We start from the raw sequence: 17,848 nt of genomic DNA on the forward strand, positions 1-17,848 counted from the left end.
AAAGCACTCTCCAGCCATCCCCCACTCTGCTAAAGTGCTGTCAGTCACAGCAGGGCTTTTAACTCACTCCTCCATTTCTGGAAAATTATTATGGCAAAATTTAATCTATGCACCAACAGAAGACAACTGCTTATGCTTAATAAAACTTTTGGGACAATAGGGACTATATGTGCATGTGTAGGCAAGGTGAAATTGATCTCAGTTTCCACTAGTGGCACTTTCAAAGAGGTTAACACAAAGCTACCCTTTCTACTCCATGTCCCCGTTTTGGGGGGTTGTCTTAAGTAGCATCAAAAGCCATGTTTGCATATTGGTAAAGCATGTTGGTAATGCTCTTTGTGGTCCTTTGGGTTAGAGGGTGATGCATCAATGCCAGATAGATTTTTTTGTTTGTTTTTAGGTAGTTCAGTAGCCTTTCATTTTAATGTAGTCATAATATTTTCTCAAAGAGGTGGCAAGACAGGCTTAGACTAACATCCAGAAAGTGCTTGATGTTTTATCTTAACATTTGAAGGCCAGTGCCTTAAGGCACATTCCAACTCAGTCAACATGCTGGGTTTTGTGGATGGATGTGCCACTTTCTCAGAAGACTTTTCTCCTATAAATAATTCTACTTAGTAATGAAGTGCTATAATCTGTTAACAGAGGTACCTATGCCTTAAAGTACTCCTGATATCACGCTGCAGAGGCTAACACTGTGGCAGCAAAAGTCAGGATTTAAAAACAAACGAACAAAAAAAAAAAAAAAAAACCACCAAAAAACCCCACACTACTAATTCTAGGCCTTCTAGCCAGCTGCAACCTAGCAGATTGTCAGGGAGTTCCAATACCTGCTGTCAAAGGGACTAATCATCTGAACCTTGGTTAGTCAAAAAAAAGATACAGTCAAAGCTGAAGTGATAAATGCAGACAGTGCTCTAAACACCACTGCATAACCCTTTCCTTTGACATTTACATTTTTTATGCAGGACAAAAGGACACAAGAAAGATTAAACTAGTGTTCAGACAACAAAATTCTGAACTCTGATTCAAGCACAGCTATTTGCTGCTAAACATTCTTGTGCATGTATCTGAAGAAGTCTTCTCAGAAGTGACATGGTCAGAAATGAGCTAAGAATCATATCCTTAGCAGAAAAAAACTGGAGCATGAACAGAAAAATTACAGTATTGGAATTAAGGAGAGTATATCCTACTGGAATCAGCTGCAAAATGGCCTCCTAAGATTGCAGCAGATGGACTCCCCCAGCTGTAAAGGACTAGGTACCTGAGCCTGTAAAAGGCCCACTGGGAAGATGAATCAATACTTGAAAGGCTTGTAGCAACCAAGCAATCAAAGGAAAATGACTCAGAGATTGGGTCAAATCCTCCTCTTTGAAGGCTAAGTTTTACAGTTTGTAGAGGCCAAGTTTGGTGTGCAGGTTCTTCTATATGCTTTTGATTCATAGGATTAATTAAAAAAAATCTGGATCTTAGATGTAACCTTGGCCAAAATTATTGATCAATAGGATGTCAAAATATTCCATTTCAAAACTAGGTCTTACTACAGGTAAAGCACTTTTTAACTAACAAATTTGAGCAAAACTTCCTTGCAACCAGAACTAATCCTTATTGTCTCAACTTCCAGATAAGTCTGCTCACTTTTTTTTTTTTTTTTTTTTTTTTTTTTTTTTTTAAAGCAGAGCGGAAAACTCAGTTGGGTATGACAGTCAAGCTGCCTTCCTTCCTTCTCTTCAGTAACCATGTGCTATTTCAAATGCACTTTTATTACCCTTACCCTACACCTTAGGTGGGTGAGCATTTCCCATAATTGTGTTACAAATATAATAGCATGAGTTGCAAATCTCAGGTTGACTTTGCAGGCTTGGAAATCAAGCAAAAATCCAGATCTTTATTTTTAAGAACATATGACTTCAAGAGACACACGTGGAATCCTTCCTACGCTATTTTTACAGTCCCTTTTCCAAATATAGCTATGGCCGACATTGAGTAAAAGCAAAGAAGTTCAGAGTTCTTTGCCCTTGGCACCTTCCACAAACTTAGAGGTAAGCTTTTACCAATGTGTATTTCCTTATAAAAAGACCAAGACCTTAACCAGCTGCTTGAGGCACCTGTGCAGAGCCTTCTAATATTATCGCTACGTAGTATTTTGACATCCCCCCCCCCCCCCCAGAGATGAGAGAAATAGGGCAAATGGGTTGCTTTTACTACCTTCAGTTATTGCCTAGAGTCATGAGTTGTTTTTCCTTTTGACAGATGCTGTAACATCAAGGTAGCATCAGCTCACTCTTGGTAAGACTTTAACCTAGGAAAGTGTTTTACTTATAATCTATCGCCTGGTCCGGCCTTTATCACACTTTTCTTTCACCTCCAAGAAGGGCAGGTGTGGTTGCGTTGATATACTTCATACACAGATAAATAACTTGAATTATTTTGAAACACTAAAAATTGATCGTCTGTTTATCTTGCCACATCTTCTGTTTTCATAAGATTTGTATTAGCACTCAAAAAATTGGATTTATTTTGGATTATCTGGTCCCAGAATCATTCAAGTTATCAGTGTCCCATGCTTCCCAATGTATTTGGCCCAACATGCCTTAAAGTTTAAGGAATAAAAGTGTAACTCATTGGTAAGGAAAGCTTTCTTGAGGAAAAAGGAAAACTTATTGTCTAAACACATTAAATCTTTAACCACTCAGTTAAGATCTCAAATTAACAGCTCTAAAAAGCTTTTTCCTCTAAGTTTCTGATATCAAAATTTGCGTCTGGCAAGGTTTAGCAGAGTGCAACTGAGTTTAGATGGTAAAGTCTACTGAATGTGAATATTCCCCACTCTCCATTTCAGTTTTATACCTCACAATATTAACAAAGACATAAGGCACTGAGTTGTACAGCTCTTTAAATATTCTATTTAAAGTATTCTACTAGTACTTAAAAGTGCATTTAAAACCTGCTAAGATCACTAATTCCATTGAATTAAAACCTCTAATGCATTTAAGCGTGAGCATGAACTGTACAGGCTAGAAGCCCAGTTGCGCAAACCTATAGAAGTTTACTCTTGCAATTATGTATAAGCCAGTTACAGATACAGCCAGTGATTACAAAATACATTTCAGTAAGTCATGAAAGGATAAAGCAGTAGGATAGAAGGACATAACAGATGTAATGAAATACACATAGCTCCAGAACAGTGTTTTCTAGCTATAAGCAACATGCAAGGATGCTCAGACCTGTATATACGTTCTTCTTGCCAATAAACACTTCAGTCTGTTACTAAAGGATTCAGTCATTGGTATTTCCTATTTTTTCCACAGTGGTGTTTGAGTCACTCTGACAAAAAGGCATCAAGTTGTCAAGAGTCACATTTGTAAACCACAGGGTAGACACCCCCCCATATATGATTAAGTATCTCTAACAAAAGGGGACTCATCTCTAAGAAGACTGCAGTATTTTGCTAAAAAAGTAAGCCTCTAAGCATACCTCAAGATCAGAATTGTGGGGAGAAAAAGTTGCCTATAAGACCGACTTCAGTTTCTGCACAAAATACGCAACAGTCCAATTTAGAAAAGCATGAACACCAGCAAATGCTAAACATCTACAAGTGCAGAAAAATCATTTGACGTGGGTGATGTTACTTACCTTTTGTCTGCTGTAGATTGTTGTGTCATGTCTAAATAGGGTCCTTCTGAGCAGCTATTTACCTTCTTTCAGATTGAGCAAAGCTAGCAGCACAGTTGCTTTTCAGTTCCACTCCTTCCACAACTATACTGATATATATACATTTAGGTTAAGATTCCAAAGCAGAAAAAGGTGCATTTGAGATACAAACAACTTTTTGAAAGCCATAAGCCTAAATTCTAATTTGGATATGCAAGTTCCTATTATTTACTGCCAACAAAACCAGGGGCTTAAAAAAAATCTGAATTAAAAAATTGTTAGCGCTTAATTCAATTCATTGTATTTACAGTACCCAGCTCTACACTTCTCAGGGATTCAGCAACTGATCCAGCATTTATTTTCAAGCTAATGCAAGTCCAAGTAGGGATTTTAGTACTTTAACTTTTAGGCCCCCAGGCTGTATGTGCAATACATAGGACACTTCCATACCACATACAAAATAGACATGTCATAAGGGCCAGCAAGCAGACAGTGCTAGCCAGGCAGTGCATCTTAAACCCTGCCCAATATCTTCCATCCTCATAGCATCCAGGATAGAGATCATCACTTCCAACTGTTCCTTTAAAAAAAGTGAGCAAAGCTGCTCCTCTTTTGAGGACACATGAGAAGACAAATAGTAACTTTTTTTCGCAGCAGTTATTCAGAAGAATTTGTCTAGAAAATAAAAATCTCCTTTCAAATAGTTCTTTAGAGTCATCGGGTTCAAGTCTCCATCTCTACTCTTCCATTATCATCCTCACCACCAAGCTTCCCAAGACACAATACATTCTACTGGAGCCAAGCCACCACGCAAATAAACCAATGGCTGGAAATCATGCTTGTTTTCCTTCATAATATAAAAGTTAGGCCATTCTGCTTGTTTTTTCATCCTGGCTCCCAAGCATTTTCAAATCAACTAGGAAGGGCCTAAGTTTAGCCATTAAAGCTTAGTAGAACCTACAAGTGAGGGCTTGTTGGACCACATCAACAGGAAAGTCTGGGCATGAAATTTTATGAACAAGTTAAATTAAAATCTGTCCTTGCTAAAAGACAATTCTGATACTACTATACATATGAGTGGTTAACACACTTTAAAAATACAAGTCATAGCTCAAGGTTTTCCTAATGTTTTCCAATATGATACTCTAAATACAGTAGCATGATACTTGTGATAAACACATGTACACAGCAGTGCAAAATCTCTGCAGTTTACTTTCTGTAAAAAACAGTAAGTGAAGAGAAAGGGGAATAGGAAGCAACTATGCTAAGCACATTTCCAGATTTCTTTCACTTCCCTTCCCTCCTCCCCCAATTTTGGGGGGGCAAGGCTATGGCCTTTTTCTCCAGAAGAAAGTAAAGGACAAGCATATTGCACCAGAACAGTTAGAACTGTTTCTCTGGATCAGGAAATAACACATTGTCTTAATATTATTGTGCATTCTTGCATTATAGCAAAACATGCTCTAGAAGACCACAGTATCTGAAAGATGGATCTGCACTGGCCATACCAATCTGTTCAGATCGGCTTCATAATCACAGTAGGTTAAACTAAAAATTCTGAACTGATCTATTGCTGAAATACCATTAATAGTAGTAAATTTGGCACCTGCTACTTTTAATACTGAAGTGTACGATCTCTGACATTTCATGTCAAGGTTAAGACATTCCATGCTGGGACCATCCAAAATCAAATTATGACAAAGCATAACACCACTCATCTTGGAAACTTACAGGCATTCTACATTCATCTTTAAAACAGCAACTTGACTGCATTCTAGCCTGCATCAAAAAAAGTCTGTTTTCTATGCTGGATATTTTGAATTACAAACAGGGTAAAAAGGTATTCAAAATAAAAAGGAACAGCTAAGTCCCATCAGAAATAGCATGTAAAAGCTGTTTGTTTGTTTTGTTGGTTTTTAATTCACTCCCTCTACTATTCCCTTGTCTCTGCTAGGGGACACCATGCTAGCTTCATCATATGGACTTCTAAGCAAAGCACATTTCATCATGTTTGATGACGCAGACACAACATAAGACAACGAAGGAAATTCAGATACTGAAATACAGTACTAGGATTAAACCACTTTCACTCTGAAGCAGGGAAGGCACAGTGAACTTGGAAGAACACACACTTACACATGAAACCTAGAAAGCTTAAGATGCAGATTTATTATGCATTAGGAAGCTTATTAACTTAAAAAAACAAACCGCATAGTACAAAAGGTTTGTTATCTCTGCTCATGTGGAACAAGTTTCAAAATATATATTTTTAAAATTTGTTCAGTCAATACACAATCCTTTTAAAAAAAGCTGTATATCTGTCAGTACCCTCATTAAATTTATAAATACATGATTTACACAGCACCCCATCTGGAAAAATTAAAACTCCTTACAAATATCTACATATATTGCATACATATAAAACATTCATAGGAGTACTTCGTTAAAGTCAGGTATAATGGTCCATTTACACTGCAGCAAAATACATATAAATCTGTATTTTTTCATAAAACGTCTAAAAATTAGCACATTTGTAGCCATTTGTAACTTCTTTAAAGCATCTTTTAGAAAGGAAGTTTGATATGAATATATCAATGAAATTCAGCAGGTGAGACAATGATATGAAGGCTAAATATGATTAATAACTGAACACTAATTAACAGTTAAGGCAGGGGTGAAAAGAATTAATAGGAAAGATTGTTTCATGTGGCAGATAAAGTGACAAAATGCAATAAATATACACATTTCTTGATGTAAACTTCTCTGGTACCCACTGCCTTTCCTGCCTCCAAGTTAGGCATGTCCACATTTCTGATGCTATACACTATATTAAAATTTTATTTAGCAGAACATTAATGTGACCAGTGCTCTCAGGTGTCACCTGGATCTGCTTTAATTGCTCAGCATAGACTGTTCTGAAATGTGGGTTTAAGACTTAGATATGATCTTCATTTAGGGGGGAATGACTGCCACATATAATCATTCACCCTCTAAAGTCATCTCGGTTTTTATCAGTGCCTTCTGGTAATGACTGGATTTCAGGTTAGTATGTAATACTTGAGAATGTGTCTTCAGGAAATTCAAAGTGACCTTTATGGATAAACAATATTTCAGATACCAGAACTATATACATCAGTCCCCCTTATGTCCATGAGGACTACATGGGGCATGCATGCAGACAAAAGGCATAAGAAATGCAAAACAACCTTTAACAGTGGTGGCAGAAACTGCGTTCTGTCTCAAACCTGATTATTTTGCATATGACTTTGGGAATTGAACATTCAACTTAAAGTTTCCATTATGTCTGTATATTGAGGTTTTTACCCAATACCAGGATTTGACATGCATTTGCAGTCACTTATCGGGTACTGGAAATGGAATCACATTTAGTTGTGACCTCCAATGCTAGACAAACCCTCCTGCAAGTGTGGAATCAACCTCGAGTACGGATCTGAGTATTCATACAGCATGTGCCCTCCCTTGCACATGGCTACCTTCCTGTTGGAGGCCAGATACTCTGTACATCCTACCCAGCTTCCAGATCTGCAATTCAGTGCATGAATTTCTTCCAGACTCTCCTCAGAGGTTAGCCTTCATACACTGCTATCTTGCAGCAGTGGTTCAATGTCCTCTTCACTACCTCTGTCTAGGCTGTTGCTCAGAGTACTGCTGATGCTGTTGCTGTGTTTTCTGGTACTGCTGGCTTTACTGTGCTCAGGAATAAATAAGGCTACTAGAAAAGCCAGAAGAACAATAAATGCTCCAACGAGGAAGGGTGGACCAGGAATGATTGCTCTCTGCAAGTAAACAAGCATATCAGAAAGAATTAATGAAATTTAAAGATATTGACTTCTGCATTAAGAACTATACCATTAAGGCAAGAGATCATGGGGGCTATTTACATAGTCTACAAAGTATACAAACAAGTTCACATGTGCACTGCAAAAAAAAAATTTGTGTATCTACAATTCCTAAGAATTCCTCACCTGAATTCCTCACCTTATCTGCACACTGATCTAAACACACGAATCCGCACAAAACTATCAGTTTACAATAAGATTACCTCACAGATGAAACAGGCATTGACTACTGCTTCTTTGTAAACACTTTTTTAAGCAACAAGGCCATTTAATTTTCAGAGGAGTTTTCCTGATTTATGGGATAATGCTTTAACAACCAGAAGTGAAAATGCTCAATAAATCTTTAATTTTATCACATTTTCACTTGCTTCCATACCTGACATTCTTTAAAGTCAAGTTAGCTGGATATACAAGCATCCCCCAAACTGAACTATATGCAGAGAATAATGGCAGGCTATGCAATTCAGGTAATACATACCCCCTCTCACTGCAAGGATAGATTGCTGACATGTATGATAACTTGGTATTTAGAATTCACACTTCTTGCTCACAGTCAGTTCAATTTAAAAAATAAAATACAACTTACTTCCATAACCATGCTTGAAAAGCCAAGCACCAGAAATTTAAGACTAATTTTAAGCCAGCTAAATTTGATTGCTAAACTCCACAGAAGAGTACAGCAATCCCGCAATTTTAATAAAACCTTAAACATCTTTACTGTATTTTCAGCAACTAAAATTAAATAAAAATCAGAAGGTGAAACTTGTCAGTCCATAGTACTTGTTTTCACCAAAAAAATGGAGAAAGTCAGTCTAACAAAGTGGGAAAGTTGAAATTGAGCACACAGTAATCACAAGATATTTATTTTCCTTGCTTCAACTCTTGTGGCAAGCAGACAGTGTCAAAATTTAAGTTTTACACATATTAAACAGAATTTGTATTAACAATATTATATAAACTTCCCATAGATGCTAAACCCAGAAGTACTTAAAAATTTAATAAACTTCCATGAATGAATCCCTTTATCTGTGGCTTAACAGCTGATCTATCCAAGCAACTTCTGAATATGCCACTACTGCACTTTCACTGAAGGGAGTCATAAGCTGCATTGAAAAGTGGTCCTTGCTCATGACATTGCTGGATGTTTCTATTACTGCCCAAACACAGTCTATGATTGTACTGTTGCTATAAGGGCTATGAGTGGATAATTACTATGATGCAACCTCATTCTCCTAAGGCTACCTAGTTCTGAAAGCAGTTATTTAGAAGGGAATGAAGATAAATATGCTTGACTTTTACTACTTAGGCTGCTTTGAGGAGCAGATATTCAATATTCTTTAAACAGATGCATCATAACTTTTCCTAACAGAAGAGAAAAAGTGTGACCACACTGCAGCTCTCCTACTTCAAAGATGAAAAAGATGATATTCAGTAAAATTCTACTTTTAAGTCCTCTAGCTAGAGAAATGAGTAAAGGCAAGTTAAGAAAGAGGGAAACAAAGTTAAGTCTGAACTGATTAAAAGAAGAAAACCTTCCTAGTAGCCTTAGAAAGGACCACTAGGATTTGTTTCTCTTCATTCACTTGGCCTATTTAATAGTTGAAATTTGCAGACTTTCCTGTCAAGCAACTGTTTGAATATGGAGATCTACAAAACATTAAATCTGACAGTTTTAGAACACTGTCCATCACAGAAAACTTTATATCTAAAAAAATACAGCATTATGACAACTTTTAGCTTTCTCAAGTTAAACTTGTTTTTTAAAATGGGACAAAAGACAGCTTTCCCATGTGTCAAAAGTTACATAAACAAGTTAGTCTTTATATTAAGAACTTCAACAATAGCTATATAAATAGCCTACTTATGTTGATAATTAGAGAACCTTTCCCTGTAGTTACAGGGAACAACCAGTAGTACAGTAATGGAAATGAAGGAGGAAGAACTGTTTTTAAATTCACCTTGACAGCACCTTGGATTTAATCAAGGTTCAGCCCAGTAACTGGGCATTCTCAATTCAATTCTTGTAGACTCATACCTCTTGACAAAAGCAGGGGTAAAACATGAGCTCAAGTATCAACAAAAAATATTTAACAAGGCTTATTCCTACTTAGCACACACTAAAACACATTATATCTACTGCAGCTCCAAAGACATTTGTTAAAACAAGTAACCAGCACATCCAAGCTTGTTATTAAAGCCCTTCTTGGTAAAAAAAACTGTTAGCAAAATTATGTAGCAACTCCTAGCTATCAACTTAAACTGGAAGAAGAAAAAACAAGATACATGTGACTTGCATTTGGGCCCTGCAAATCCAAGGTACTTAGCACTAAAGTTTTAAGTTGGCTTGTACACATTCACTTGCTTGTCTTACCTAGCTGCATTCCCTGGCTTTCACTTGCACTCATTTTACTTAAGATTTTTAAGTTAACATACCACCAAAAAGATGGAGTTCTTTCCCACTGTTACACTAGACTGAAGAATAAGAATTAGTAGGAAAAAACATATTTTCCTGAATGATAATGTTTTAGGCACCTGGTTACTACAAACAAGGAAAAAATGCAATTACAGACATTCAGCACAGCTTATGAATACATACATAATTAAACATAAGAGCTGCCCCACTGAAATTAGAATATGAGCAATATAGTTATGCAGTTATGAGAGTTATGCAAATACTTAACTATTCTGCTGTACTGCTATAAAATGCCTACTTCTAAGTTTCCAAAGAAACTAGAAAGTGTGAAACTATGCTTTAATTTACACTTCTAGCACAGCAAAATCATGATTTTAAGGAGGTTCATACATTAGGTTTTAGTGCAGTAATTTTTTTTTTTTTTTAATATACGACAAGCATTAAAGAACCTTAAAACAGAAGCTGACAACTATAACTTACTGGAACACTAAGTCAATACGTTGTAATACAACTGGACTACTTCAGTGAGAACACAAGAATTTTCTTAAACAGGAAATATTGAAAGTTTTTATAACAAATGTACAAAGCCAACAAGCCAACTTTTTCCCCCCCTCAGAAAAGATTTGTGTGATTTGACGCTTTAAGAAACTTCAGAAGCTGAAGTTAAACTAATGGAAGTATGCCAAAACTTTTGAAAATCTGAATCTGAGGTTATAAAGGTATTTTTCAGGTTTGATTATAGTTTCCTTCCTGTACAATATTAACATATACAGAGGTCTTTGCCCCCTTACACAAGTTCTAGTTTGCTTGAGAAAGTTAGAGTTCTTCACCATGCATTAAAAAAAAGGATAAACATGTTCAAGCTCTGGTTACAGTTTATACCTGGAAAGATGCATGGATTGGGGGATGGACAACAAATGGTGGTTTGCACAGTAACAGCGTCAACCTGTTACTTATATATTGAAGTAATTTTTTCCTAACTGATCAGCTGAATGAGAAGCAAACAGATAAGATCTCAAAGGTCCAGTTGTTTGAAAAAGCAATGAAGTTGTAGCTGAAGAGCTCAAGGAGATCAGGCTAAAAAGACAAAAGGTCCACAAGAGATCAGATTCTCCTAGCTCTAGTAATCATGGATTTGATGTTTTGGAAGCCAAATAGGAAGAACAAAGCAGACCAAAAAGCACATGTGGAATGGATAAGACGACTTAAGTGAGTTTCACAGAAACATTGTATAGAAATGACTATACTTTGGCTGGAACCAATGAGACAAAAGCAAAAAGCATCAGAAGTTAAGGGTCATGAACAGTATTATTACTGCCATTAAAAACATCTGCACCTCAACTGTGTACTGAATCACTGTATATGTGAATAATTAGCCTAGGACTATGAGGTTCAGAAATAAAATTGCTATAATTTACTAAGTTAAACAATGACCTTCCTATATGCCAAAAATTCATGTCTTGCTGTGATTCAGGATTATAGCTGTGTTTTGAGTAGACTTACAAAAGAAGTTAACCAGTTCTGTTAGAATGGCTGAAGCCAAAACTGCTATTTAGTGTGAACTTAGAAGTTTACAATCAAATTTTAATTATGAGCTATTTTAATATTTCAATAAAGTTGACAATTGGAAACTAAGTAGTTCAGGAATTCAACATCAAGATTTTAATCAATGAAAAATAACAGATATTTACCCTAAAGAGTTCTGCACTGCAAACTTCATGTGTTTTACACTTACCTCATCACTGGGATCTTGCATTGTTTTTCTTCCAGAACTCTGATCAGGTGGCAATTCATTGAGCTCCACATGAAAGAGAAAGAAAATAAAGCCATACAGCGCCGGTCCCAGGCCATTGCACAGACCTCTTATTCCTGTTATTATTCCTTGGACAACACCTGAGAAAAGAAAAAAGCAAGAACAGGGGTTTTGATTAATCAAGAACATGTTATAAGGTGTTAAGAAATACTTTGAGGACAACTTTACCAGATTAAAATAATCCTCTGCATGACCATAGTTCTGTCACTGTATTACCATGCATGCTACTATCAGCCATTTGAGTTTTGAAACTTTGCAACTAAATCAGAGATTAAGTATTCCAAGCACTGGCAAGTCCAATGCTCTCTATAACAATTCTTCCACCCTCACCCAATGCCTACAATGAACAAGGCATAGGTTAAGTATAGCACTTGCCCAGTTTATTTTCAAGTGAAAGTTTGTTTAATACATCATATATTAGTCTATGTAGTTGACAAAATATGCACAAACTATAAGTTGGCCTTCCCTTTTCCAGTCTAAACCTGGATTTATCTAAGTACCAACAACTTATTTGGGATGGAAAAGCAGTAAATTCACAATACTAGCTTAGCTGCAGTTTCAGATTAAAGTATTAAAAAAGCTTGATTAATCAAAGTTCTGTGGAGATATTTTTGCTTTGAGCTCATTAAGTGATTATGATGGCAACATAACTACAACAGTTGGATGATCTTAGACTAAGATGCTACAGGACATTATTTTTAATATTAGTAGTCCAAGTAACCCCTTCCTTCTTGTGCCAGAAACCTGTAAGATGGACAGACAATTTCTTTTTTGGCCTGTTTGCCTTCCAAGATTTTTCATTATAGGTTGACCTATAAGCTTAGAACTCTGCCTGCCACTAGGTGGCAAAACTTCACTCCAGAAACTACTGTATACTTAAGCTATTAACAATAGTTTTCTTCAGTACAAAAAGAAAGATCAACTACTTCTGTAAACCTGTTCTTTAATTAAACTATTCATTTCACGACATTAATAGACAATTGGTCTTTTAGATGTCTCTATTAGAAACCAAAGAGTTCTCAGGAAGGGAGACAATTAAAAACATGCAAAATACTGTCTTTGGCACCTTTAAACTCAATAGTAATCTGTCTAGGAGACAGATTTCTGCATTCCCTTTGTTTCTCCCATATTAACCTCAATTATCTAACTTCTCATTATACACCATTAAAGCAAGATTGATATTTATATGACGTGTACAGGACTAAAATAGAACGTTGTAAATTCAGCTATTAGATGCCAACATTAAGACTTAGTTCTTTGACTCCTTCGCACGCTCCATTTTAAAACAAAACAGTATTTTTGATATGTTTATTCTCCTTCAAAGAGAATTACATGCCATTTCTTCCTGAAGTTTCCCTACCTGCTCAGATCAACTATTTACTTAAGTTTCCTTTTCTATTCTTGAAATTTAGAAGTAGTATAGCAAGTAGGACCATCTTTCCCCACACAGAAGAGAGCATTTTCTTATGAATATATGGCTTATTTTAATCTAGTAAGCTATGTTTTTAGTCTTCATTAAAAGATAATACTGTTACATTAATACTGGTTGTCTCCTTAGAGAATATTACTTCTAGTAAAAAAAGAGGAAGGAAAAAGCATGAAAGTTACCACATTTTGTCACTTTTGTAGTCAGTATTTTTACAGGAAGCAAGAAGAGGAGCAACTGGTCTGATAGAAGCTATACATTTTGCAATGCAAATCTGACAGATGTGTGCACCTCTTTTCTACATATTGGTAGACTTCCACAGCTAGTACCACAAAAACTCCTTACTCATCAGCCTATTTGAGAAGTATGACTAAGTAAGTATTCTGCTTTCTAGTCAGAACAACCATCCAGGAAAGCTTGCTTTGATGCTCAAACGCAAGTGCATTTAATACTCACCTTGTTGATCCGACTCTGCATTTCGTGAAACCAGAGCACTGATTGCTGGGAATGTAATGCTTGACATAGCTGCTACAGCTCCTGCTGCCCACATCATCCTGTTTTAAATACATAACTTGAATTAGAAAACGATGCCCGTAATTCCCCTTTATTCTCCTTCCCCCCACCTCAAAAAGGCCACAAGGCCACCCTCATTCAGGGCTTAACCTTCTTTCAAAAGGTACTCAAAATAACTAAAGTGTAGCAATTATCCAGTCAGGGCCTTCCTCTGCCTCATTTTCTCCAACTTACTCTTGTAAAAACCTTGTTGAAACAAAAACTTTTGATTCTACACTAGCTATTAAAGTAGGGAGAAGGGGAGTGTGAGTGAATTGCCGTACTGGCTTGCCCCCTACAAAGGCTATGTCAGAGGAACAGTTTCAGAGGGTCTCCTGGTGAAGCAGTTCTAATTCATAAAAGGCACTAGGAAGCACTCTGATGAAGAATACACATTCTTCATCATGTTGTAGGCAAATTTTTTTTTTTTTTTTGTTAAAGGGAACAGCTTCCTGTTTTAGTTCACTCTGCTTCCAATAAAGCAGCTTGTACAGCTTCCAAGACCAAAAATAGTTATAGTAGGAGAATGACATGGTAGAAATAAAAATGAAAGTCTGATTGATAGGATGAACTTAATGGAATTACTGGAGAGAACATGCTACTTATTAGTTTGTGAATTTAAAAAGTTTAAAAATGCTTTAGTAACAAAGACATAAAACAAGTGAGCGTACTAAAATGGTGCAAAGATTCCTTCTTCAGAAGGGCTGCTACTCTACAGCTTACACTATAGACCCAGAAAGTTCCATCATTCTTAAGTCTGTGAAATCCAGACCAAGCTTCCTCAGTGTAATGCAGATCAGAATGTTTTAGGCACAGAAGACAAATACTCATGATGACAAAAATAAAATGGTAGGATTTCTTGGAAAAAAAATCAGTTTTATAACAGGTATGCACATGTGAAAACACACACTTACCAAGACTGAGATCCAAAACCATACCAAGCCAACTGAAGGATCTGAAAGCCAAGGCCAAGAAGAACTGTGTTTTTGTTCCCTATTGACCTCATCAAGATACTGAGAAACCCAGTCTGCAAGAGAAATTGATTCATCCAAAAGTCATTTTAAAAACTCATTGTTAAAACAATTTCTCCTTCTACATAAAATAATTCAGAAGACTTCCAACTGCTGAAGAAACTCACACTATTCATGCTATTACTTTTCCTATATTAAAACTAAAATGTAACATAAGCTGTCCAATCAGCATTTAATGTACAGATACTTAACTATTAAAGGGTTTCTGCTTCTGCCTAAGGACTCTAGAGTGTACGTATTGCCTCCTCTGCGTACATTACAGCAGAAACAGTTGCTGAGAGATAAATTGTAGGGATGGAAGCAGAATCCTGTATTTTCTCACAGAACAGAAAATTCCACAATAAAAGCTGGTCTTAAGACAGTACAGATTGAATTTAGGAGCATCTACAAATACTAGATGAAAAGAATCATCTTCGAGATTTCTCAGGGTGGGGGACAATGTGAATTACCCACCCATATTTACAATTAAAACCGATGAGCAAACCCTGCTGCTTCTATTACTTCACAACTCATATCAAAATTTGGTCAAGCCCCTTTCGTATGCAATTTTTACTACATATTCTACTTACTCTTGACATCAGTCATTTGACTTCTTTTTGCACATGGAAACAAATCCTGAGGCCAGTTTTTCATCTGTTAGTAGGGATATTACTACTGAAGGGAAAGGAAGCCCCAATTCAGGTACAACAGCAATAGCTCCACAGCAAGAGGCAGACCATTCCCAAAAGTCCAAACAGACAGCCTCATGGAGTTAACAGAACACACGTTTTTCTTTAACATAAGAACCTTATGAAAAGTCAGGGAAAGAACGAGAATGACTGCAGAGCAAAGCACACTTCCTCTCACATCCATCTTACTGACCCTGGTTTTCTTGTGCTCCCATGCTTAGTTTTAGTCTCAGCTAGTTTGAAAGCTAAATAACAAAAATGAAGTAATTCTATCTACATGTGAATCAATCCTTTCTAGGTATATCTAACACGCCAACTTGCAAATCAGTATTTATGAAGCAAGATTTATTTCAACAATTTGAACTCTTCAGAATTCAAAAAAATCAGTGCATCGTTTCTGCATTTTAGTATTAAAAATCACAAAGCAGAATGTCAACCACTGTAGAGATGTTTAGCAAAAATATTAAGATTGCTCTGAGTAAAGTATAACTAGAAAAATGTAAGTGCACATAAAAGCATCAGAAGAAACAGAGCAAGGGTTAAAAGAGTGGCTTGTATTGATAATCAAGGCTACAACTGACACCAGTAAAACTGGTGAACACTGAGGAACATGTTTACACCAAAACAGTAAGACCTCCATCCTGCATACAGGAGGATGGCAACAAGGTTACAACACATGCATGTGCCACTCCTCTTCCTGTTATCACAACAGGAAGACAATCTGTAGCCATGAAGATACCTAAACAAGGAAATAGACACAGTGGGCAGCAAGGTCTATGAGGATGAAGTAAGAGAGACATAAGATCACACCATAATGACTGTCCAACTCCTAAAAGACCTATCCAAAAACCAGCTTACTGTTGCCAACTAAGAGGAACAAAAATGTACCAACACCTCAAAAGTCCCCCAATCTCCAAGCTGAGCTTAAGTAGCCTTAGCCAGATCACTTGGACACAGGCATCTTGTTTATGAGAGTTTGATAGCATAAGCCAGTGAAATCTATGAGCATTGGTGCAAGTAAACAAAATTCACCTTCCCGTTCCAGAAAGCCTTTTGCACTGACTACTGTTAAGCTAATCTGCTACACCATTTTAGTCATTTGAAGTCAGTTTTCAGTAAATTTACTGATCCAAGTTTGGTGAGTTTTGATTACATTTAATGCCTAAGTACCAGTACTCCTGAGGAAAGTCTATCCAAAGGGAGAGGGATTTACTCAGAATCCGTATGAATTTAATCTTTAGTGAATGCAAGATCTATAGGTGTTTCAAAACACATAAGAAGTTTATAGACAAGTTTAATACTCGGAAGTGCCTCAGCATCCTGTTTCGTACTGTTTAATAAAAAGCTAAGAAAAAATAAAGCTTACCTGAGCTATTATGGACAAAATTCCTACCACAGCTATAAATGCTGCAATGCTAGCAGATCCAAACCCTATAACCTGAAGAGAAACAGGAAATGCATAAAACAAATGCTAAACAGTCTAGGAGAAGCACTAGCAAAAAGATTTCTCCTTAAAAGAAAATATTGATCCCTCCTTGTAATCTGAATTATTCTCAAACACATGAATACTTCCATTAACTTTATTGCTTGCCAAGAAATCTACAGAAGAAAAAAGCCTGTCGTTTTGTCCTTCTCCCCCCAAAAAAGAGTGAGACACACAAAGCCATTTATTTGGAAATTAAAGTTCCCTACCCTTCCCAAGGACACAACAATAGCTCTTCGACAGGCAAGATTCCAACTTGAGACATATAAACTACTACAGTGAATGGGAACAAAGGTCTGCTTAACTCATTACCACATACTTAAGCTATGGCAGGCTTTATGCTTCCCTAGTCAAGTTTCCAGTTTTCATTCAGTTTTTGACTTAGTGAAGGACCTTGCCTTTATTTTTTAAAACTGTATTTTGCCACAATGCAGTTTAAGAGTTTTCAACAAGAAGCGGGTCTCAGGGAACCCCTATTTAAACAGTATTATCAAGATAAGTGACCAACACTTACCTGTCGCAAATATAGAAAAAAGCTGGAATACTGGCCAGCCTCAGGCAGATAGGAGAGAAACACTGTAATACAGATCAGGAGAACTGTAGAATCTTTCCTAACCTTCTTTAGAGACTGAAAGACAAACAAGCAAAACAAATATTAAAACATGAATACAAAGTCTAACGAAAGCATAAAGAAAGCTGAAGTTGGATTCAATTTCTTTTTATCCACTTTTTACCCACACATACTAGTCAAATACTGAGAAAATAAAATCGTACAAGGAAATAGGTAAGCTAATCATTAAAACAGCTATTTGTTCCATACTGTTCCTGATATCTGAAACTTCTGCTAAGTTACCCATTCAATTTTTGAAGCCATAGTTTGGTGACAAGTTTCAAGTATTTGCTGTAAGCAGCATTATATAATATGTAGGGAAATACATAGTATCTAAC

At 36.4% G+C, this 17,848-nt stretch overlaps 1 protein-coding gene across 1 annotated transcript in view; it reads right to left on the reverse strand.

Annotated features, from left to right (window-relative positions):
- Positions 1-5,800: 5,800 nt before the first annotated feature.
- The window catches only part of LOC135324399 (hippocampus abundant transcript-like protein 1), a 31,988-nt gene continuing 19,940 nt past the window's right edge, over positions 5,801-17,848 (reverse strand). The window contains exons 7-12 of the mRNA XM_064500521.1: positions 17,415-17,528; positions 16,784-16,855; positions 14,633-14,745; positions 13,623-13,720; positions 11,663-11,820; positions 5,801-7,451 (exon numbers count right to left, since the gene is read on the reverse strand). Coding sequence (XP_064356591.1) covers positions 7,248-7,451; positions 11,663-11,820; positions 13,623-13,720; positions 14,633-14,745; positions 16,784-16,855; positions 17,415-17,528 — 759 coding nt within the window. The 3' untranslated portion in view covers positions 5,801-7,247. The remainder of the gene's footprint in view (positions 7,452-11,662; positions 11,821-13,622; positions 13,721-14,632; positions 14,746-16,783; positions 16,856-17,414; positions 17,529-17,848) is intronic.

This window comes from Dromaius novaehollandiae, chromosome W, assembly GCF_036370855.1.
Source record: "Dromaius novaehollandiae isolate bDroNov1 chromosome W, bDroNov1.hap1, whole genome shotgun sequence".
Classification (NCBI taxonomy): Eukaryota; Metazoa; Chordata; class Aves; order Casuariiformes; family Dromaiidae; genus Dromaius; species Dromaius novaehollandiae.